Raw genomic sequence first — 23,475 nt, forward strand, 5'->3', positions numbered from 1 at the left:
TTTGACTCATTGGTTGTTTGTAAAGCATGTTGTTTAATCTTCATGTATTTGTGTTTTCCAGTTTTCCTTTTGTAATTGATTTTTAATTTCATAACATCGTGGTTGGAAAAGATGCTTGATATGATACCAGTTTTTTTCAATTTATTAAGATTTGTTTTGTGTCATATAACATATGATCTATCCTGGAGAATGTTTCCTGTACCCTTGAGAAAAATGCGTTATTCTGCTGTTGTTGAATGAAATGTTCTGCATATGTCTGTTAGGTCCATCTGGTCGAACATATAATTTAAGTCCAGTGTTTCCATAGTGATTTTCTGTCAGTGTAATCTATCCATTGTTTAAAGTGGGTTATTTAGGCTTCCTTCTTTACTGTATTGCTCTCGAGATCTCCCCTCAGAATGTTAGTATTTGCTTTATGTATTTGGGTGATTCAAAAATTGGGTGCATAAATTTTTTTTATTAGATGAACTCATTTGATACATTAAATTAGTCAAAGAAAAATATATGCAACTGAGTAAAAAGAAGCACATTTTCATACTACTTGAACACACAGCTATGGTCAAAAATAATGAATTGTGGAATGGATCCCAAGATTTAATGCAAAAAACACCCTGTACAGAAAACTTCAGGCTTATAACTTCACTAAATCTAATACTAAACACGCTTCCTTTTAGTCCTCAGCTTCTCGCAAGTCTTTTCCACTCTCTACTAACTGCAGAAGATCAGTATATGCGGCTTCCAACCTGTGCTGGCAATCTGGAATCATTATCTAGGACTCTTGTAGGATCTCTGCCTGCTTTTTAATTGAATGATTTTCACCATCTTCAGCTTCTTTTTTTTTTTTTCAATCTTTTCTTCTTTTGCTTCTGTTTCATGCATAATTTTTTCTTTGACCAATTGCTTCACCATGCCAGCTTTGATCTTGATCTACCTCACTGGAGGATTGACTGTGATCCACTGAGCACCACGGGAAGGAGGGATGGAGAACCAAGGGAACCGTGGAGAAAGACTGGTGTATAAATATTTATAATTGTTATATGCTCTTGATGAACTGACCCTTTTGTCATGGTATAATGACCTTTTTTTTAAATCTCTTGTAACAGTCTTTGGCTTAATGTCTATTTTATCTGATATAAGGCTAGCTATTCCTGCTGTCTTTTGGCTTGTTTGCATGGAATATCTCTTTTCCATCACTTCACTTTCAGTCTCTGTGTGTCCTTAAAGTTGAAATGAGCCACTCATAGGCAGCAGTTTGGGTCCTCATTTTTTTCATCCATTCAGCCACTGTATGTATGGCTTTTCACTGGAGAACGTAGTCTGTGTGCATTTAAAATATTGATAGGCATGGCTTATGATTGCCATTTTGCTATTTTCTAGCTCTTTTGTAGTTCCTTTATTCCTTTCTTCCTCTCTTGCTTTCTTCCTTTATAATTTAATGATTCTCTATAGTGTTATGCTTTGATTCCTTTCTCTTAATCTTTTTTATTTAAGTTTATGCTTTGTGGTTGCATGAAGCTTGCAAAAGATGTCTTGTAGTTTTAACAGTCTGTTTTAAGCTATAACTTTAAATGTATGCAAAACCTCTACATTTTTGTACTCCTGCTCCTAAAGTTTGTACTTGATGTCACAATTTACATCTTTTTTTTAGAGATTTTATTTAGGGGGGTGGGAGGTTGAGGAACCAGGTGGTGGGTAATAGGGAGGGCACGTACTGCATGGAGCACTGGGTGTGATGCAAAAACAATGAACACTGTTACGCTGAAAATAAACAAAAAATAAATAAATAAAAAATAAAGATTTTATTTATTTATTTTAGCATGAGTGGGAGGGGGAGAGGGGGAGAGAGAGAGAATCTGAAGCAGACTCCATGCTGAGTGTAGAGCCCGATGTAGGACTTGAACTCACAACCCTGAGATCACAACCTGAGCTAAAACCAAGAGTCAGATGCTCAACTGACTGGAGCATCCAGGCACCCCACAATTTACATCTTTTATAGTGTGTATCCATTAACAAATTATTATAGTTATTTTTAATACTTTTGTCTTTTAACCTTTATACTAGAGTTATAAGAGATTCACCTACCATCATTACCATATTATTTTCTATTAAACTATTTATATATACACCTTTACCAGTGAATTTTACAGTTTCATATGTTTTTATGTTACTAACTAGTGTCCTTCACTTCAACTTGAAGCCCTTTTTTAAAAAAAAGATTTATTTATTTATTTATTTATTTGAGATTGAGAGAGAAGAGAGTACATGAGTGGGGAGGGGGATAGAGAGAGGGGGCAGGGAAGCAGACTCCGGATGAGCAGAGATCCTGATGCAGGCTGGATCTCAGGACTCTGAGATCATGACCTGAGGCAAAACCAAGAGTCAGATACCTAACCAGTTGAGCTACCCAGTTGCCCCTTAAATTAGTCCTTTTCAGTGTTGGGATTTGAGTAAGGCTGGTCTAGTGGTAGTGAATTTATTTTGCTTTGGTTTGTCTGGAAAATTGTTTTATTTCTCCTTCATTTGTGAAGGACATCTTTGCTGGGTAGACTATTCTTGTTTGGCTGTTTTTTTCTTCTAGCACTTTGAATATATCATCCCACTCCCTCTGTCCTGCAAGGTTTCTGCTGAAAAACTTGTTGACTGTCTTATGGGAGTGTCCTTATATGTAACAAGTTGCTTTTCTCTTGCTGATTCTCTCCTTGTCTTTAACTTTTAACAGTTTAATTGTCTTGATGTTTCCCTCTTTAGATGTATATTGTTTGGTATTCTTTGGGCTTCCAGGATACGGATGTCTGTTTCTTTCCCTAGGGAATTTTTCAGCCAGTATTACTCTGAAAAAGCTTTCTGCCACTTCCTTTCTTCTAATGCATATATTTATACCCTTGATGATGTCCTGTCTGTCCCTTATGCTATCTTCATTCTTTTTTTCTTTTTCCCCTGATTGGATGAATTCTCTGCTCTGTCTTTAAATTGGCTTATCCTTTCTTCTGCCTGATATAGCCTGATGTTGAACCTTTTATCAAATTTTTCAGTTCAGTTACTGTATTCTTCAGCTATATGATTTATATTTGGTTTTTTTTTTAATATATTTTGTATCTCTTTGGTGAAATTCTTTGTTCATGCATTACTCTGAGCATTTTTTTATGATCACTGTTTTGAACTGTCTATTGGGTAAATCATTTATTTCATTAAGATTGATTTCTAGAGGGGCGCCTGGGTGGCTCAGTGGGTTAAAGCCTCTGCCTTTCGCTCAGGTCATGATCCCAGGGTCCAGGATCGAGCCCCGCATCGGGCTCCTTGGCGGGGAGCCTGCTTCCTCCTCTCTCTCTCTCTGCCTGCCTCTCTACTTGTGATCTCTATCTGTCAAATAAATAAATAAAATCTTTAAAAAAAAAAAAAAAGATTGATTTCTAGAGATTCATCTTATTCCTTTCTTTGGAAGATATTCCCATTTCTCTACTTTTCTTGACTCTTCCTGTTGGTTTCTGCACATGAGATAAAGCACCCACTTTTCATAGTCTTCACAGAGCAGTCTCTTGTGGCATATGAACATTGTCAGTCAACCTCACCCAGGTTCTTGACTGTCATTCAAACCTTTGTGATCATCCAATCTGTTGTCTTTGTTCTTAGCTCCCAGTAGTTGAGCTGTACCAATACTTGTCAGTGTCCCAAAGGGGAAAATCTCAGTCAGCACCTAGATCCAAGCTGATTAAAAAACTGTACCCTCCTGTGAAATGTGTAAACCTGACAATTCACAGACCTGTACCCCTGGGGCGAATAATACATTATATGTTAATAAAAATAATTAATAAAGGAAAAGAAGAAAAAATATATTAAAAACAACAACAACAACACTGTACCCTCAAGTAGCAGCTGGGAATGTAGGGTAACTAAGCCCCATCCAGGGAGAAACTATGAGATGTGTTTTGCCTGCTCCCTCTGCACTGAGCTCACAAGGGGAGAAGGGTGCTCTTACACCCATTTAAAAATTACTTCTTTGTTACAGTCCTGTAGAACTTGTAAATGTAACCTCCACTAGCTTTCAGAGCCAAGCAAACCAGGGTCCCATCCCTCAAGTGGCAATCATAAATGTTGGGTAGCCAGATTGTGTCCAAGCTCCTTCCAGAGAGATGCTGGTTGTTTGATTTTATTGGAGTGAGCTAGAGGGAGAAGGCAGAATAAGAGTCTATAGGGCACTTCTTTGGGGAGGACCACAACCAACCCCTAAATGTGTGCTAAATTAGAAGCTGGACCCTCAGGCATTAGCTTACTCTACGTCAAACCGCTTTCAGAGTGACTGGGAGATGGGCATATTTGTCTGCTCTTTCAGGGCTGAACCCTAAGGGGATAGCAGTAGGAAGTACGCACACATCCATTAAGAACCATTTCTTTGTTTCCTGTCATTTTGTAGATCTCATGGACACAAGCCCCAGTGGCTTTCAGAGGCAGTCATTTTATGGCCCTTTTCCTGAGTAGTTGTTTTAAAAGATGAGGTGCCAGATATGTGGTCCAAACCCTTCATTCCTCAGAGAGAAGCTCCAAATTGGGAGTTCCCTCCCTGTTGTATGGTGCTGTGCCAGGGATGGGGTTTATGTCAGAAGCGTGTTTCAGTCCTTCCTACCCAATTTGATGATGTGGGTGTTTTTCTCATTCACCTGATAGGGAAGAGTCACTCAGCTAGTTTCTAGATTTCTAACAGGGGGAAATGGTCTGTATGTAGCTATACATTGAATGCATCCAGGGCCGGAAGGAAGTCCAGGACCTCCTATGTCACCATCTTGGTCCCTCCTCAGCATTTTCACTTTTTAATTTTTCCCAGAAAGAACTAGAGAAGCAGAAGAGAATTAAGAGGAACCAGCAGCTGGAAGCAGTAGCCAAAGAACATTATGAAAGGATGTTGCTAAGGAAAAAAGGCCTGGAACCTTGGAAGAGATTGAGACTGCAAAACAAGCAAAACATCCAGGTATGGTGTCACACACTTCCTCCCAAAATGACAAAATGGACTTTTCAAGTGGAATAAACACCCAATTCGAATTGAGGGCTGTTTGGTGATTTAAAAGCTAAAAATAAAAGCTAAGTGAGTGTATGTAATTCTTTGTTTTGGATAAGAGCTCAGATTTGGTCTTCCAAGACAGAGAAAGATTTCTATAATTGCATAGGTTGGAAACAAAATGAGTAGATTTTTTATTAAAGACTTTTTTAAAGTAAGATGAATAGAGGCCTCTCCCAATTTTAGCCAGTTTCTCATAAAGAGGAAATAATTACCATAAAGTATTAGGTTTCTGTTTCAATAAAGCTGCATAATGCCCTCAAAAATCAGCGGCTTGCAATTTAGACATTTGTTTCTTACTCACACGTCTGTGGGCCAGCTGTGGATTACATTCAGGTCTCTCCACAGCCTCTTTCTGGCTTCAGCAGTAATTCAGGCCATGCTTTTCACCTGGCAAATGTCTACTGTGCAACAACTAAACCCAATGACGTAAACCCACACAACACCTCTCCTTGTATCCTGTCCACTAACATTTCATTGGCCGAAGCAAATCATAGAGCCAAACTCAGGGTCATTAAGGGGAGGAAAAGTTCCATCTACTTCATTGAGAGGCATTCTGAAATCACATACGAAGAGTAGGGATCTGTAATCCTATTATAAGGAACCATAACCTACTCTGCCACACAGAGATAAATAAAATCAAGTAACAGTAAGCTTCAAACTTACCCAGTACATAGGGCGGGACATTCTAAACTAAATGATCAGAAGCTCAAAATAGATGAAATGTTTTTTTTTTTTTAAAGATTTTATCTCTTTATTTGACACAGACAGACAGAGATCACAAGTAGGCAGAGACGCAGAAGCAGGCTCCCTGCTGAGCAGAGAGCCCGATGCGGGACTTGATCCCAGGACCCTGAGATCATGACCTGAGCCAAAGGCAGCGGCTTAACCCACTGAGCCACCCAGGTGCCCCGATGAGATGTTATTTTTAGAATTGCTTAAAAATAAGCACAGTAATTCTAGGTATGACCACTATTACTTACACATTTGGCCAGGTTAATATTGAAGAGTAAAACTAGCGTTTTGGGTTAGAAAACCAAGTATCATGAGTCCCACTAAATTGAGTAATGCTGCAGATTGTACCTCTGGAAACGTGATATAGGCTCCCTGCCTATTCATTCTTCATTCTCTTTGTTCTCTCCCTGTTCTTCATACTTTCTTTTTACCTTCCCCAAATTGTTTTTTTCCTCTGTCCCTGATTTTTTGTCCTCAGCCTCCTTACCAATGGTTCTGGAATTACTGAGTATTCCAAACCAGCTGAGGAAGGCCATTTGTGGTGATCTTGCCTGAGGGCAAGAGGATCCATCTATGCCCCCAGCCATTGCTATTTTGCTGTGGCTTTTTCCTTGTAATGAGAGAGAAGAGCTGACTCTCTAGTCTTCTGAGAGAATGAATCTGGAAATGAAATTTGAACTGAAGTTTCCTTACAGTACACTACTACAAAGATCATTTGCTATCTAACTGAATGCTTCTAGTTTTGTTTTATCTGGCTTTTGTATATTGGGGGGGGGTTCATTTATTAATACGCAAATGAAAAGCAGACAGCGAATGGAAAGATTAATTCTTATAATCCTATCAGCTCTTCTTTTTTGGTCCTAGTATTTGAATAAATTCAAAAAAGGTATAAAATGCTAAAACAAATTGAATCTATGGGTGAATAACCAAATTAAAATTTTTCTATTTCTTTATTTAAATAAAAAAATAGAAACAGGAGTTTGATCTGAAAACGACAACTATAGGCTTTAAGTACAGAAAAACCCAATTAAAATAAAAAACAGGAAGACAGATCTGAAACCAACCTTTCTAAACTTTTCTGTTCATAAAACCTGTTTTCCATTCATCTGGAGATCTTATAAAAATGTACCTTCCTGGCTCCACCTCCAGGTATTCTCAGTATGTCTGAGTTGCTGGCTGGTGTGTGTCAGGGAATCTGCATTTTTAATAAGTAGCCTGGGGAATTCTGAGTGGTCTGAGCACCACATTTTGGGAATCACCTCTCTAGCTCATAACAAGTGCATTAGCTTCCTATTGCTGTTACAACAAATTACCACAACCTTAGCAACTTACAATAACACATTTACTAACTTAAAACTGGACTTGCTGGGCCAAGGTCAGAGTAGCAGCAGAGCACCTTCCTTCTGGTGGTTCCCAGGGGGGTGGAATCTGTTTCCGAGCCTCTTTCACCTTCCAGTGGCCACTGGCAACCTGTTGCTCTCAGCTCCCTCCTCGAATCACTCTTCTCTCTGCTTTCAGGTCACATGCATTGATGCTGACCCTGTCACCTCCCTCTGACAAGCATTCTTGATTATATTTAGGGCTCTTGCATATCATACAGGATAATCTCCCCATTTTACAATCTTTCACTTAATCATATCTGCAAAATCCCTTGTACCACGTAAGGTAACATATTTACAGGTTCCAGGGATCAGGACATGGCCATCCCTGAGGGCCCACCATTCAGTCTGTCACAGCAAGGTAGTAAATTTTAGAGCATTAGCAGTCCTCTCCACCTCTTTCTATTTGTAATAAGGGCACTGAGCCTTAAAGAGTACTGACTTCTTGAAGTCACATAGCACATTGGGTACAAAGCCAAAGTGTAGCCAGCACCTGGGAGCACAGTCCAGGAAAGCAACCTGGTTCTGGTACGCCGTTAAACTGCGTCAGAACCAGAGTATTTAGGTAGATAGTAACCACCAGGTGAAAGTTAAAAAATAAGAAATAAAAGGAAAAGTTCTGGAGCACAGTAAAAGGAAGGGGTAGCTTCTTTACCCATCTGAGTTGGCTTCTAGGAGGGGATACAAAAAAAAAATTAAGAAAAAAGAAAGATCCAGTTAAACAGTCACTGCCTTGTTTGTAACATTTTTTCAGAAGAGTTATTTAGCATTTTTCCCTTAAGCTCACGTATACTATAGGATATTTAATCCAAAAACCATTTCAGAACTTCTTTGAGACCTTCTGATAATCTTTTTCTTCCTGGTTCTCTGTTTTCCCAGAGGACAAAGAACAGGAAGCGTAGGAGGCTCCCCTTGCCTTTTGGCTCCCAGACTAGGATGAGTCAGGCCAGACAGTGGTTTCGGATGCCCCAGTGGCCTCCTGGATGCTCATTTGGGCCAATAAGTAGGACTGTCAAGAGATTCACTTGGATCACTCCCATTCATGGTGCTGGCTGGTTAGGCAAGGCTTAGAAAAAGGTGTAATTGTATGGATAGGTTTGAGAGGGAAGAGTTTTTCCTGCCTGCCTCTTAAAAGAATACAACAGTTACCTTTTAAAATTCATAAACTCTGAGTTACATGTTTATTTTGGTAGAATGATAGAATGATGCGCTCTCTGAACCTTTTAAGTTGGTAAGACATTAAATTATTCATCATGTTATTTTCCTATCAAATGGTTTTGTGGTTTATTGACAATGTCTAAATTTCAATGCTGGTGACAGCTCATACTAGAAAACTAGTTGAAAGTATTGGCATTTCCTCAGTTAGACAGTGGTTAAGTACATAACAGAGAGGTTTATTATGGAGTTGCTGTCCAAGCTCCAGGAGAACAAACTGAGAATATCATCAGCTACGCACTTCAAAACTTGATGCAAGTGAAATAATGGCTTTGGAGGTTTATTCCATTTTCCTAATAACCAGCCAGTCACTGTGGTCTTCGGGGAGTCAGCACTGCAAGGCTGTGCATGATGTGAATCTAAAACCCCCATAAAATAGGGTCAGTAGTCAGAGCTCTTAGTACATAGTCTGAATGCCCTTAAGATTATTCCCTCTGTAGTGGCCTACATGTAGTTTATAGCATTATTTGCCAAGGTGATGTGTAGTTAAGTGATTAAACATTACAAGGAATAAATTCCTTTTCTCATTTAAAAAAATTGTCCAGGTGGCTGAAGAACATCACTCTTTGGCTCTACAGAGAAAATGCCTGCTGTCCTGGTTCCAGTATAGTCAGGAAATCCTGGCTAGGAACACAGCCCGTGCTGATCAGTTCTATTGCCAAATATTGCTTCGGAGAGTTATCCGGAGCTGGCTACAGGTAAGGCCACACAGGGAAGGAAGCTTCAAATACATGTCTCTGCTCAATCCTATGTAAGAAAATTAGGTGCAATCCAGATGTCCATAACTATTGTTTTTTTTTCCAAGAACAATATAGAATAGTTGGTCTAGTTCCTTGCTTTGAAATGAATATGAAAATGTCAAATCAATTCTTCCTAAGTATAAAACACTTTTCACACAGAGTGTCCATAAACTGTTTATAAACTTAATGTAACATTACATCAGCTTTTGCTTTTATACTCATTTCTTGTTGCTTATCCCATAATTGCTTAAGTGATTTTACTAGAAACCTACCCCCTCAGGCTTAGAACTATTTCCACACCTCTGGCTCCATTGTTTTTTTACTACATTGCAGAGGATATTATCTTGGCTGCCATGCTATCTTTTTCTCTTTATGCCCTCAGTGTCCTTTGTTCTTTTGTATTTGTTGCAGTTCTCTTTTGTACTGTTTATTTGCTCTAATTCTTTGTCTGTGGTATTATTTGTCTCACTTCTGTTCCTTTTTTCATCCCCAGTACGTGACTGATCTGGATGAAGAAGTACAAAAACTGTGGGTATATTTTCTTCAGAAGAAGATATTCAGGGCTTGGTTTAATATGGTCAGGGAGGCCCAGACTGATGCCCAGAGCAAGCATGAGATTGCAGTGGAACATCATGACAGGTGAGGTTCTGATTTCTGAGGAAATTCACTCAGTCTTCATAACTCTTCCACAGTGTACTCTGTGCCTGGGATATGGCTTATATATGAGGTGTGGGCTGGGAGAGCTGGGTACTTGAAGCTAACCAGACAGCGAGGGGAGTCCCAGCGCATCCAGTGACTCTTTGGAAACCCCTAGAACTCCTGGGTCTCCATCTTAAAATTGGAGGCGGGGGGGGGGGGGGGGGAGGATGCCTGCCCTCTCTGCCTCACAGGGGCTGTCCAGAGGGTGAAATGATGAGAAATACATGAATCACCTGAGCAAAGTGTACTGTCTATTAGTCGTACAGGTTTATCTCTGAAGTTCAGTTTTTAACATTTACTCTGAAATACACCACCAATAGAGAAAAGTGCTTAAATCATACAGATACAGCTTAATGAATTATTGTCAAGTGGACTCCCATGTCACCACCACTGAGGTCAAGAAATAGGACACTGCTGGCCCCTGGAAATCCCCACGGGCTCCTTCCCAATTACAAGCCCTGCCCTTCCCTCCAAAGGTAAATGGCTCCCCTGACTTTTATAATGAGTACATCCTTGGGTTTCTTTTCACTTTGCCCTAAGGATGCAGCCTTCGAGGCTATAATTTTGTGTTGCCTGGTTTGGAACTTTATAGAAGTGGAATCATGGTATATGTCCTATTAATATTTATAATACAGTGATGTCTTACTTAAGCCAGTGTCCTTAGGGAATAAGCTATTCTTACATCCATTTTTGCTTGGATTCCTAATTTTAAGTATTTTGGATGGAACTGTTCTAAATTTCATTACATACTTTCCCTTGAGAGTAAACAAATGAGCTGTGTTTTAATGATCAGTAGTCATTGCTTACGAGCATGATGTGGTGGGCGGATGCCTCCAAGCTCTGAGGCAGGAAGATTGTTCTTTAACTGGAGAAGTGACCCCTAACTCACTGCACCCAGATTAATTTTTGGTTCCTTTGTTTTCATTTGCTTGTATGTGCCTATGCGAATGTCTGGTTTTTATAAAAGCGTTCCTGTCTTGCCGCTAAGGTGCCCACCACCCGCAAGCCCTAGTCACCCTTGTTTACAGGTTACTGAAATCTGTGGGCCAGGAAAACAGTAAGCAAGTTGATTCTAATTTAGTCGAAAATAAAATAAGCAATGAGTGAGGATACTCAGAGGACTTGCCTTTGAATAAATGCTTCCCTTTGAAGGTTGACGTTTAAAACTAGGTCTGCGTGACCCTAGACAAATAACCTTTCAGAGCTTCCTGGTCCTCTTTGGTAAAATGGGGATAACAACAGAACCAATCTAACAGCATTGTTGAGAAGACCAAACAGGGTAACATGGTACCTCACTTAGCACATGCTTAGCCCCCAAATAATAGCTATGTTTTATTTACTGTCGTTGTTCAAGTGTTGTTATTAAACATCCTATTTGTCCACCTTTATTTTCTTTCTCTTTCTCAGCTGCCACGTACAGACTGAGAGATTCACTGGGATGGCTGCCCAGTGTGGCGCAGGACAGCTAGGGAGGGTGTTTACACACCCCAGAGAGGAGGGGGGCAGTGTCAGGATTTCCATTTTCAGGCAAGGAAACGGAAGCTGCAAGTAGCAGTGATTTAGTACACAAATACCAAATGATGGAGCCTGGGCTCTGAGTCAGGCTTTCTGACTCCAAACCATTCTCTTCTTCCTGTAGCCCACCTCCTTCACCAGTTTTCTAATTCAGTCTCGTTTGTAAACTGTAAGATACAGTAGTAAGATAGTGGTCCTATGCAGGGCTTGAAGTTAGGAAGTTAGGAAATCAGTATGGGAATCCATGCATTCAACAAGAAATAAGTTCTCAGCCAGTTTCTAGTTGATATAAAAGCATCACCAGGAGTGGCCCACTCAGGTTGTGCGTCTACCTTCGGTTCAGGTCGTGATCCCAGGATCCTGGGACTGAGCCAAGCCCTGCATTGGTCTCCCAGCTCAGCAAGGAGTCTGCTTCTCCCTCCCCCTACTTATGCACTCTCTGTGTCTTCTGTCTCTCTCGCTCACTCTCTCAATTTAAAAAAAAAAAAAAAAAAAAAAAAAAAAAAACTTAAAAAAAAAAAAAGAAAAGAAAAAGCATCACCAGGACTTGATTGGCTTTCATCTTTGCTCTGTCCTCCATGGCTGACCCCTCCATGGCTCCTCAGACAGACCTCGTGGCTTCCTTGGAGCTTTCACACAGTCACTGCACCTCCCTGACTACCCCATCTCCATATCCCTGTCTAGGCACTGTCCCACCCTGTTTTCTTCATAGCACTGAAGACTGTCTGAAGTTACACATTTATTTATCGTCTGTCCCTCCTAACAGTAGAAGTGCCGCATCTTACTCAGTGCTGTGTTCCAAGGTGGTGGTAATGCCCAGTACAGGTGCAGAGCAGGTACTGTGATACTCAGTCCATAAATGAATGGATGCATTTTCTTGCAGGAGTGACACTATTGTTTAGTCACGGGTCTTTTAAAAGGAACTTTAACATTTAAAAATTGATATTCAAGTTCTTATTCAATGTTATATGAATTAAAGAATATCATCTAGAAAATTTGCAGGGGAAAGGGAAGGAAGGAGAGACATTTATTAGTGTGAGGCCTTATCTTAAAATTTCAGTAACACTGAGATGATCCTAATAAGAACATGAGGTATAATCTTACATATTTATATCACTTCTCAATATATTAATTTATAATTGCATATAGAGTTACAATCTGTAAATCTGGACTTTTATACTTGGTGGGACAAGATGTCAGCCAGACCTAAGTGCCTCATCATCAGTACTTCCTGTGGAGTTCTGCCGTGAGAGCTCAGCTGTGTGCTGGTCCAACTCCTCTTGCATGAACCAGTAGATTTTTTTTAATATTATGGATACTGTTCTATTTGTTTTACATATGTGATGGCACTGGATAAATGACATCTCCGTGACTGAACAATTACTATTATTATCCTCATTGTTTTAATTCCAGTATAATTAATATGCAGTGTTAGTTTCAGGTGTGCAATATAGTAATTCAACAATTCTATACACTACTCAGTGCTCATAACAGTAAGTGCACCTCTTTAATGAAAATTAAAGGGGCTTATTAGAGAAATCTCAGAGTCTTTAATATATTAAATGTGCATTGTGAGTCTTTAACAGAATAAATGTGTACCTTTTGCTAAACTTTTTTATTTTTAATTTAAATTCAATTTAGTTGACATAGATTAGTTTCAGAGGTAGAGTTCAGTGATTCTTCAGTTGCATATAATACCCAGGGCTCATTACATCAAGTATCTTCCTTAATGCCCATCACCCATTTATCCCATTCCCCCACCCACCTCCTCCCCAGCCACCCTGTTTCCTGTAGTTAAGAGTTTCTTATGGATTGCCTCCCTCTCTGTTTTTAATCTAATTTTTCCTCCCTTTCCCCTGTATTCATCTGTTTTGTTTCTTAAACAGTAAATGCACTCTTAATCCCCTTCACCTATATCACCCATCCCCATACCCCTCTCCCCTCCGGCAACCACCAGTTTGTTCTTTTTATTTAAAATTTTGGGGGTTTTTGGTTGTTATTTGTCTCTTTATTTCTTAAATTCCACATATAAGTGAAATCATACAGTATTTGTCTTTCTCTGACTTACTTTACTTAACATTATACCCTCTAGATCCATCCACATTGTTGCAAATGGCAAGATTCCATTCTTTTTATGGCTGAATAATATACTATTATATATATGTATGTGTGTGTGTGTGTGTGTGTGTATGTTATGTTCGTATAATACACACACACACACCCCACATCTCCTTAATCTGTTGTATTGCTTCCATATGTGGCTATTGTAAACAGTGCTGCAATAAACAGGGGGTGCTTATATTTTTTCAAATTAGTGTTTTTATATTCTGAGTAAATACCTAGTGGAATTACCTGATCATACGGTAGTTCCATTTTTAATTTTTGAGGAACCTCCATACTATTTTTTACAGCAGTTGCATCAGTTTGCATTCCTAACAAGGGTTCCTTTTTCTCCACATCCTTGCCAACACTTGTTATTTCTTAGGGTTTTGATTTGCATTGCCCTGATGATGAGTGATGTTGAGCATCTTTTCATGTGCCGGTTGGCCATCTGTATGTCTTCTCTGGAGAAATACATCTTCATGTCTTCTGCCCCATTTTTTAATCGGATTGCTTTTTTGTGTTGAGTTGTATAAGTTCTTTATATATTTTGGACACTAACCCCTTATCGGATATATCATTTGTAAATATCTTCTCCATTTTGTAGGCTGTCTTTTTGTTTTGTTGATTGTTTCCTTTGCAGAAGCTTTTTATTTTGATAGGAGACCTATCTAGAAAAATGTTGCTGTGGCTGATGTCCAAGAAATTACTGGCTATACTCTCTTTTAGGATTTTCATGGTCTCAGTTCTCACATTTAGGTCTTTAACCCATGTTAAGTTTTTCTGTATGATGTAATTAAGTGGTCCAGTTTCTTGCTTTTGCATATAGCTGTCCAATTTACCCAACACATTTGTTGAACAGACTGTCCATCCTTTTCCCATTGCATATTCTTACCTCCTTTGTTGAAAATTAATTGCCCATATAATCATGGATTTCTGAGCTCTCTATCCTATTCCATTGGTCAGTGTCAGCACTGTACTGTTTTGACTTTTTTTTTTTTAAAGATTTTATTTATTTATTTGACAGACAGAGATCATAGGTAGGCAGAGAGGCAGCCAGAGAGAGAGGAGGGGAAGCAGGCTCCCTGCTGAGCAGAGAGCCCCATGTGGGACTCTCTGGGACCATGACCTGGGCCGAAGGCAGAGGCTTTAACCCACTGAGCCACCCAGGTGCCCCGCACTGTACTGTTTTGATTACCACAGCTTAGTAGTATATCTTGAAATCTGGGATTGTGATACCCCAGTTCTGTTCTTTCTCAAGAATGCTTTCACTATATGGAGTTTTTTTGTGGTTCCATATAAATTTTAGGATTATTTGTTCTAGTTCTGTGAAAAATGCTGTTGGTGTTTTGATAAGGATTGCATTCAATCTGTAGATTAACTGAGTTGTAGGGACATTTTAACAATATCTGTTCTCCCAATCTATGAGCTTGGAATATCTTTCCATTGGTTTGTGTCATCTTCCATTTCTTTCATCACTGTTTTATAATTTTCAGAATACAGGTCTTTCACCTCCTTGAAGTTATTCCTAGGTATTTTATTATTTTTGATGCACTTGTAAATGGAATTGTTTTCTTAATTTCTCTGTCTGCTACTTCATTTCTCTGTCTGCTACGTCATTACAAATGCAATGGACTTCTGTATATTGAATTTGTATTATGCATCCTTATGAATTCATTTATTCTACTAATTTTTTGGTGGAGTCTTTAGGGTTTTCTAGAGGTAGTATCATGTCATCTGCAAATAGTGAAAGTTTTATCTTCTTCCTTACCAATTTGGATGGTTTTTATTTCTTTTTCTTGTCTGATTGCTGTGGCTAGGACTTCCAGTATTATGTTGAATAAAAATGGTGCGAGTGGGCATCCTTATCTTGTTCCTGATTTAGGGGGAAAGCTCTCCATCTTTCACCATTGAGTATGATGTTAGCTGTGGATTTTTCATGTATGACCTTTTGTTCTTTCCTTCTTTTTCCTTCCTTCCTTTCTTTCATATCTGGCCTTTATTATGTTGAGGTATGTTCCCTCTAAACCTACTTTGTAGAGAGTTTTTATCATGAATGGATGTTATACATTGTCAATTACTTTTTACTTTTTCTGTATTTACTGAAATGATCACGTGGTTTTTAATCCTGTCTCTGATTTTAATCCTGTCTCTAATCAATGTATCACACTGATTCTTTTGTGAATATTGAACCACCCTTGCATCCCAGGAATAAATCCCACTTGATTGTGGTGAATGATTTTTTTTCTAATATATTGCTGGATTAGGTTTACTAATATTTTGTTGAGGACTTTGGTGTCTATGTTCATTAGAGACATTGGTCTATAGGTCTCTTTTTTATAGTCTTTTTCTTTTTTTTTTTTTAAGTAGGCTCCATCCATGCCCAGCTTGGAGGCCAATGTAGGGGTTAAACTCACAACACTGAGATCAAGAGTCAGGTGCTTAACCAACTGCGCCACCTGGGCACCCCTTTCTTGTAGTGTGTTCATCCGGTTTGGGTATTGGGGTAATGCTGGCCTTATAGAATGAATCTGGAAACTTTCCTTCCTCTACTATTTTTTTGAATAGTTTGAGAATAGGTCTTACCTCCTCGACCAAACGGTCGAACTCACCTGTGAAGCCATCTGATCCTGGACTTTTGTTTGTTGGGAGTTTGTGGTTACTGATCCAATCTCATTGTTGGTAACTGGTCTATTCAAATTTTTATTTGAGTTTTGGGAGGTTATATGTTTCTAGGATTTTATCTACTTCTAGGTTGTCCAGTTTGTTGGCATATAGCTTCTCATAATATTCTTACAACCCTTTATATTTCTGTGGTATTGGTTATTTTTCCTCTTTCATTTCTCAGTCCTCTTTTTTTGTTGATGAGTCTGGCTAAAGGTTTATCAATTTTGTTGACCTTTTCAAAGAACCAGTTTCATTGATCCTGGTTTCATTGATCTGTTCTCTTGTGGCATATTTGGTTTTTTGTTTTGTTTTTACCTTCAATTTCATTTATTTCTGTTCTAGTCTTTATTGTTTCCTTGCTTCTACTGGTTTGGGGTTTTGTTTGTTCTTTTTCTAGCTCCTTTATGTATAAGGTTAGGTTTGAAGTTTTTCTTCCTTCTTGAGGTAGGCCTGTGTTGCTATAAACTTCCCTCTTGAAACAGCTCTGGCCACATCCCAAAGATATTTGTACTATTGTATTTTCATTTTCATTTGCCTCCATGTATTTTTTGATTTCCTGTTTGATTTCTGGGTTGACCTACTCATTGTTTAGTAGCATGTTATTCAACCTCTATGTATTTTGTTACTTGCAGATTTTTTTCTTGTGAATGAAAAGATGCATGGTATGACTTTGATCTTTTTGGATTTGTTGAGAGCTGGTTTGTGTCCTAACATCTGATCTGAGAATGTTCCATGTGCACTTGAAAAGAATGTGTATTCTGCTGTTTCAGGATGGAATGTTCTGAATGTATCTATTAGATCCATCTGGTCCAATGTGTCATTCCAAGCTATTGTTTCCTTGTTGATTTTCTGTTTGGATGATCTATCCGTTGATATAAATGGGATGTTAAAGTGTCCTACTATTATTGTATTACTATCGATTACTTTCTTTATGTTCATTGGCTACTCTATGTATTTGGGTCCTCTCATGTTGGGTGCATAGTTATTTACAATGATCTTCTTGTTAGATTGTTCCCTTTATGATTACGTAGTGTCCTTCTTTGTCTCTTGTTACAACAAAACACATGGTAATTAAAATGGCAAAAAGGTAGTGATAGAGAGTTTTTAAGAGCAGCAAGAAAAAACAGTTACATACAAGGGACACCCCATAAGGCTATCAGCTGATTTTTCAGCAGTGTTGCAGATCAGAAGGAAGACATGATATATTCAAAGTGCTGAAAAAAAAATTTGCAAGCACAAATATGTTATTCAGCAAGGCTAATCTTTCAGGATAGGAGACACAGTTTCCCAGAGAAACAAAAATTAAAGAAATTCATCACCACTAAACTAGCCTTACAAAAAGTGTTAAAGGGGATTCTTTGAGTGGAAAGGAAAGACCATAATCAGGAATAAGAAAAGTAGGAAGCACAAAAGCAGTAAAATTAAGTATATATATAAAAATCGGTCATGAAGATAAAGGACTAGTATCCAAAATCTATAAAAGTTATCAAACTCAACACCCAAAGAACAAATAATCCAATCAAGAAATGGGCAGAAGACATGAACAGACATTTAGACAAAGAAGACATCCAGATGGCCAACAGACACATGAAAAAGTGCTCCACATCACTCGGCATCAGGGAAATACAAATCAAAACCACAGTGAGATACCACCTCACACCAGTCAGAATGGCTAAAATTAACCAGTCAGGAAATGACAGCTCTTGGCGAGGACGCAGAGAAAGGGGAACCCTCCTACATTGTTGGTGGGAATGCAAGCTGGTGGAGCTACTCTGAAAAACAGCATGGAGGTTCCTTAGGAAGTTGAAAATGCTGCTGTGCTACAACCCAGCTATTGCACTACTGGGTATTTACACTAAAGATACAAATGTAGTGAACCAAAGGAGCATGTACACCTGACTGTTGATAGCGGCAATGTCCACAATAGCCAAACTATGGAAAGAGCCTAGCTGTCTATCACCAAATGAATGGATAAAGATGTTATATGTATATACAATGGAATACTATGCAACCATCAAAAAACCCCAAATCTTGCCATTTGCAGCAGTGTGGATGGAACTAGAAGGTATTATGCAGAGGAAATAAGTCAATCAGAGAAAGACAATTATCATGTGATCTCACTGATATGAGGAATTTGAGAAACAAGACAGAGGATCATAGGGGAAGGGAAGGAAAAATTAAACAAGATTGAAACCAGAGAGGGAGACAAGCCATAAGAGACTCTTAATCTCAGGAAACAAACTGAGGGTTGCTAGAGGGTAGGGGGTGGGAAGGATGGAGTGGCTAGATGATCATTGGAAAGGGTATGTGCTATGGTGAGTGCTATGAATTGTGTAAGACTGATGAATCACAGACCTGCACCCCGAAACAAATACAAAAAAAAAAAGGGGGGGTCAAGAGAGTCACAGAATAAAAGAATGTAAAGTATGATACCATATACCTAAAACATGGTGGTTGGGGGAAGAAGGGAGTAAAAATTTATGACTTTATAATGAGTTCAAACTTAAGCAACCATCAAATTAATATAGACCACTATATGCAGAAAATGTTATATGTAAACCTAATGATATCAACAATGTGTAATAGATACGCAAAAAATAAAAGAATCCAAGTATATCACTAAAGAAAGCCAACAAACCATGAGAGAAGAGCAAGAGAAGAAAGGAACAAAGAACTACAAAAATAACCATAAAACAATGGTAATAAGCACATACTTGTCCATAATTACTTTGAATGTAATGGACTGCATGCTCCAGTCAAAAGACATAAGATGATGGAATGGATAACAAAGCAAGACCCATCTATATGCTGCCTACACGAGACTCCTTTCAGACCTAAAGACACTCAAAGATTGAAAGTGAGGGGATGGAGAAACATTTATCCTTCAAAAGGAAGGGAAAAGAAAACTGAGGTAGAAATACCTATGAGGGACAAAAATACACTTTAAAACAAAGACTGTAACAAGCAACAAAAAAGTACTTGTTATATTTCCAATATTGCCTCAATACTATAGTTCTGAAGCATTCTGGAGTCATAGGCCCCTTCACAGTAATAAATCACATACCAAGACCCCCAGACATGCCCCTATGCTCATCCCATACAGTGTTATATAAAATGTCAAGGAGTTTTTGGACCACAGGTTAAGAACTCTTACGTTGTGACTTAAATCACATTTATTACATAAAACATCCACAGGTCATCTATCAAAACATATTTGCCAAGCATAAAAAAATACCCAATAACATGGTGTCTGGCTCTCATAATTCAGTAGACCACGTGCTGTAGGAGTTCCGAAGAGGGAAAGATAAATGCCGGCAATGACAGTCTGGGAAGATTTCCTCCGCGGGAGTGCGGCACAGCATTTCCATTAGGGGAGAACAGTAGGAGATGAAATATAGAAGTCAGAAAGTGGGACGGTAGGCAGGAGAACTGTGAACAGAGGTAAAAGTGGGAGACGGGTGAGGACGGAGTGGGCAGATAGCCGAGGACAGGTGGCCGTCAGTGGAGGCCTGGATGGATGAAGGAAGAAAGCCAATTTGAAGCAGCTCCACTCCTTGTAGCCTTTTAGGTTTTAACTTCCAGCAACAAAAATCAACATTATCAGACAGCAAATAGCCATTAGCCATAGAGCTAATGGGGGCTGTGATGCATTCCAGGATTTCTTGAGAAGGTCAAGAAGCTAGACTAAATCCCATCTGTGCCTCAAATTGTGAAAATACAAACGTAGCTACTCTACATTTTTGTTTCAGCTGCATAACTTTGCTTGTAATTCCTTACACACACCATGCTGTTCTTGCCCCTTTTGCCTGTACTCAAGACATGTTATCTTCTAGAAAAAGCCTTTTGTCTGACAAAACTCAGTTCAGATCATCTCATTCAAAGACTTGTTATACCCCTCACTACCAGACTAGGGGAGTACCTAGTGCATATCTCCACCACGACAGCCCCTCGCTGCTTTGAAGTGATCTGTTCACCAGGGTGACTCCCTCTTTGGGCAGAGACTGTCTGGCTTACCTTCACATCGCTAGTGTGCACGTAGTTGTGTTACCCTAAAAGGCCATTGCGGGTCTCCCTTCTGACAGCAGATAATCTCACTTCAACTTGGGATCCTCCAGAACCGTGATTCCAGAACCTGACATTAAGATAATCTTTTCTCAACTAAAATTCAAGGGTGGTGGCGTTCCTTGTTGGATGTGATGTTACCAGAGGGCTTTTTAAACAGTAGGCACAAGCGCACCTCAGAGATGTTGTGGGCTCAGTTCCAGACCACTGCAGTAAAGCAAATGTCAGAATTAGCGAGTTGAATGAATTTTTATTTCCCAGTATTTTTAAAAGTTATGTTCATACTATGCTATTAAAATGTGCAGTAGAATTATGTTTTAAAAAACAATGTACATACTTAATTTAAAAATACTTTATTGCTAAAAAGGCTAACCGTCATCTGAGCTTTCAGGGGGTCTTGATCTTTTTGCTGATAGGTCTTGCCTCCATGTTAAAGACTGCTGATTGATTAGGAGGGCCATTGCTGAAGGTTGGGGTGGCTGCAGCAATTTCTTTAAAAAGACAACAGTGAAGTTTACTGCATCTACTGACTCTTCCTTTCACAGTTTCTCTGTAGCATACGATACTGTTTGAGAGTATTTTACCCACAGCAGAACTGCTTCTAAAATTGGAATCAGTCCTCGCATCCTTTGTTGCTGCTTTATCAACTAAATTTATGTAATATTCTAAATCCTTTGTTGTCACGTCATCAATCTTCACCACCAGGAATAGATCCCATCTCAAGAAACTACTTTCTTGCCTCATCCCTAAGAAGCAACCATTCATCCATTAAAGCTGTATGGTGAGACTGCAGCAGTTTAATCCCATCTTCAGGCTCCACTTCTAATTCTAGTTCTCTTGCTGTTTCCCCCACATCCGCGCTACTTCCTCCACTCCATTCCGGAACCTCTCAACCCATGAGGGTTGGTATTGACTTCTTCTACACTCCTGTGAATGTTGGTATTTTGACCTCTTCCCATGGGTTATGAATGTTCCTAATGACAGCTAGAATGGTGAATCCTTTCCAAAAGGTTTCCAATTTACTTTGCCCAGATGCATCAGAAGAATCACAATCTATGAGAGGTATAGCCCTAAGAAATGTATTACTTAAATGATAAAGACTTGACAGTCAAAATGACTCCTTGGCCCATGGCCTGCGGAATGGACGTTGTGCTAGTGGGATGAAAACATTAATCTCATTGTCCATCTCTATCAGAGCTCTTGGGTGACCAAGTGCATTGTCAGTTAGCAGTCCTGTTTTGCAAGGAATCTGTTTTTTCCCCTGAGCAATAGGTCTCAACAGTGAGCTTAAGATATTCAGTAAACCATATTGTAAACAAATGTGCTGTCATCCAGGCTTTGTTGTCCCATTTATAGAGCACAAGCAGAGTGGATTTAGCAGAATTCTTAAGGGCCCTGGATTTTGGAGTGGTCAAGGAACACTGGCTTCAGTTGAAGTTACCAGCTACCTTAGCCCCTAATAAGAGAGTCAGACTGTCCTTTGAAGCATTGAAGCCAAGCATCAACATCGACGAAGTCTTAGATGGCATCATCTTCCACAATAAGACTGTTTCATCTACAGTAAAAACCTCTTGTTCAGTGTAGCCATCTTCATGAATTAACTTGGCCAGACCTTCTGGAGAATTTGCTGCTGCCCTTTCACTTTTATGTTACGAAGATGGTTATTTCCTTAAACTTCATGAACCACCTCTGCTGGCTTCCAGCTTGCTTTCTGCAGCTGCTGCTTCTCTCAGCCTTCCTAGAATTCCTAGAAGAGAGTTCGGGCCTTGCTCTGGATTAGGCTTTGGCTGAAGAGAATATCATGGCTGGTTTGGTCTTCTATCCAGACTATTCAGACTTTCTCCATATCGGCAATAAGTCTGTTTTGCTTTCTTAGTATTTGTGTGTTCAGTGGACTAGCACTTTTAATTTCCTTCAAGAACTTTTCCTTTGCATTCACAATTTGGCTTTTTGGCAGACGATGCCTAGCTTTTGGCCTGTCTTGGCTTTTGACATGCCTTCCTCACTGAGCTTAATCATTTCTAGCTTTTGATTTACAGTGAGAGATGTGTGACTCTTCCTCTCACTTTAACACATGGAAGCCAGTGCAGGGTTATTAATTCACCTAATTTCAATATCATTGTGTCTCGGACTAGGGAGGCCTGAGCGGAGGGAGAGAGATGGAACAGCTAGTCGAGCAGTCAGAACACACACATTTATCCATCCATTAAGCTTGCTGTCTCATATGGACGTGGTTCATGCCCCCAACAGCTACAGTGTTCACAGCAAAGGTCACTGATCCCAGATCACCTGTGATAATGAAATGTTTGAAGGATTGAGAGAATTACCAAAATGCAACACAGAAACCCGAAGTAAGCAGATGCTGTTGGGAAAAGTGGTGCCGGCAGGCTCGCTCAGTGCAGGGTTGCTGCCACAGATCTTCAGTTTATGAAAAAGGCAGTATCTGCGAAGTGCGACACAAGGAGGTATGTCTATTCGTCTAAGTACCTGGGCCTCAGAGCCTGTAACTGTGGTGCTGCATTTGCTTCTCCAGCCTTCTCCAGCATCTTTTCCTTGAGGGCTCTGGCTGCTGGAGTCTTTGGTCCACAGGTCCTGTCTTGAGCATAGACACAGGCGCTGATCGGATCACCAGAGGGTGTCTCATGGCCCGAGTTTTCAGAGGCCCCTGGGTGCTCTGCCCAAATGTCTCCTCACAGAGGGTTTCCCTGATTGCCTGATGGAAAATAAAAATGACTTATCAGTCCCTCCATCCTATTTCGCCACTTTATTTTCTTCATAGCATTTCTTTTTAAAAAATATTTTATTTGTTCATTTGACAGAGAGAGACACGGCGAGAGAGGGAACACAATCAGGAGGAATGGGAGAGGGAGAACAGGCTTCCTGCTGAGCAGGGAGCCCTAGGCAGGGCTTGATCCCAGGACCCTGGAATCATTACCTGAGCCAAAGGCAGACGCTTATCGACTGAGCCACTCAGGCAACCCTTTTCATAGCATTTTGGTCTGAATTCCAATTTTGCTCTCTGCATGTTTTAAATGACGTATTCAAAGAATCGTTCTACAGTTTTTAATATACTTCAGATGAAAAGTCAACTCTTCCGTAGTGTGTAACTTTTTTTCCTTTTCTGTTTCAAGGAGGATTCTCTGGGTCACATTTGAGACATGGAAGAAGTTTGTGAAATTTATGAAAGAGGAAAGAATAAAAGAAGAAAGGCGAGAGCAACTCCGTCGGAGGGTGGCTGAAATTCTCCCAGACTTCCAGCCGCTCGCATCCCCGTGACCCTCGGGCAGAAGAGACTGGCGCCGTGTGAGCGCGC

At 39.6% G+C, this 23,475-nt stretch overlaps 1 protein-coding gene and 1 pseudogene across 3 annotated transcripts in view; one reads left to right on the forward strand and one right to left on the reverse strand.

Moving 5' to 3' along the window:
- The window catches only part of CCDC191 (coiled-coil domain containing 191), an 89,831-nt gene extending 66,383 nt beyond the window's left edge, over nucleotides 1–23,448 (forward strand). For 2 of the 3 annotated variants that reach the window (XM_046001294.1, XM_046001295.1), the window contains exons 14-17: nucleotides 4,820–4,963; nucleotides 8,925–9,077; nucleotides 9,613–9,758; nucleotides 23,294–23,448. In XM_046001294.1, coding sequence (XP_045857250.1) covers nucleotides 4,820–4,963; nucleotides 8,925–9,077; nucleotides 9,613–9,758; nucleotides 23,294–23,438 — 588 coding nt within the window. In that variant the 3' untranslated portion in view covers nucleotides 23,439–23,448. Of the gene's footprint in view, nucleotides 1–4,819; nucleotides 4,964–8,924; nucleotides 9,078–9,612; nucleotides 9,759–22,412; nucleotides 22,548–23,293 lie in introns of those variants that run through there. The other variant, XM_046001296.1, reaches the window with a different exon arrangement.
- Nucleotides 632–2,088, reverse strand: LOC123939999 (annotated as a pseudogene).
- Nucleotides 23,449–23,475: the final 27 nt, after the last annotated feature.

This window comes from Meles meles, chromosome 4 (assembly GCF_922984935.1).
Source record: "Meles meles chromosome 4, mMelMel3.1 paternal haplotype, whole genome shotgun sequence".
NCBI classification, from domain to species: Eukaryota; Metazoa; Chordata; class Mammalia; order Carnivora; family Mustelidae; genus Meles; species Meles meles.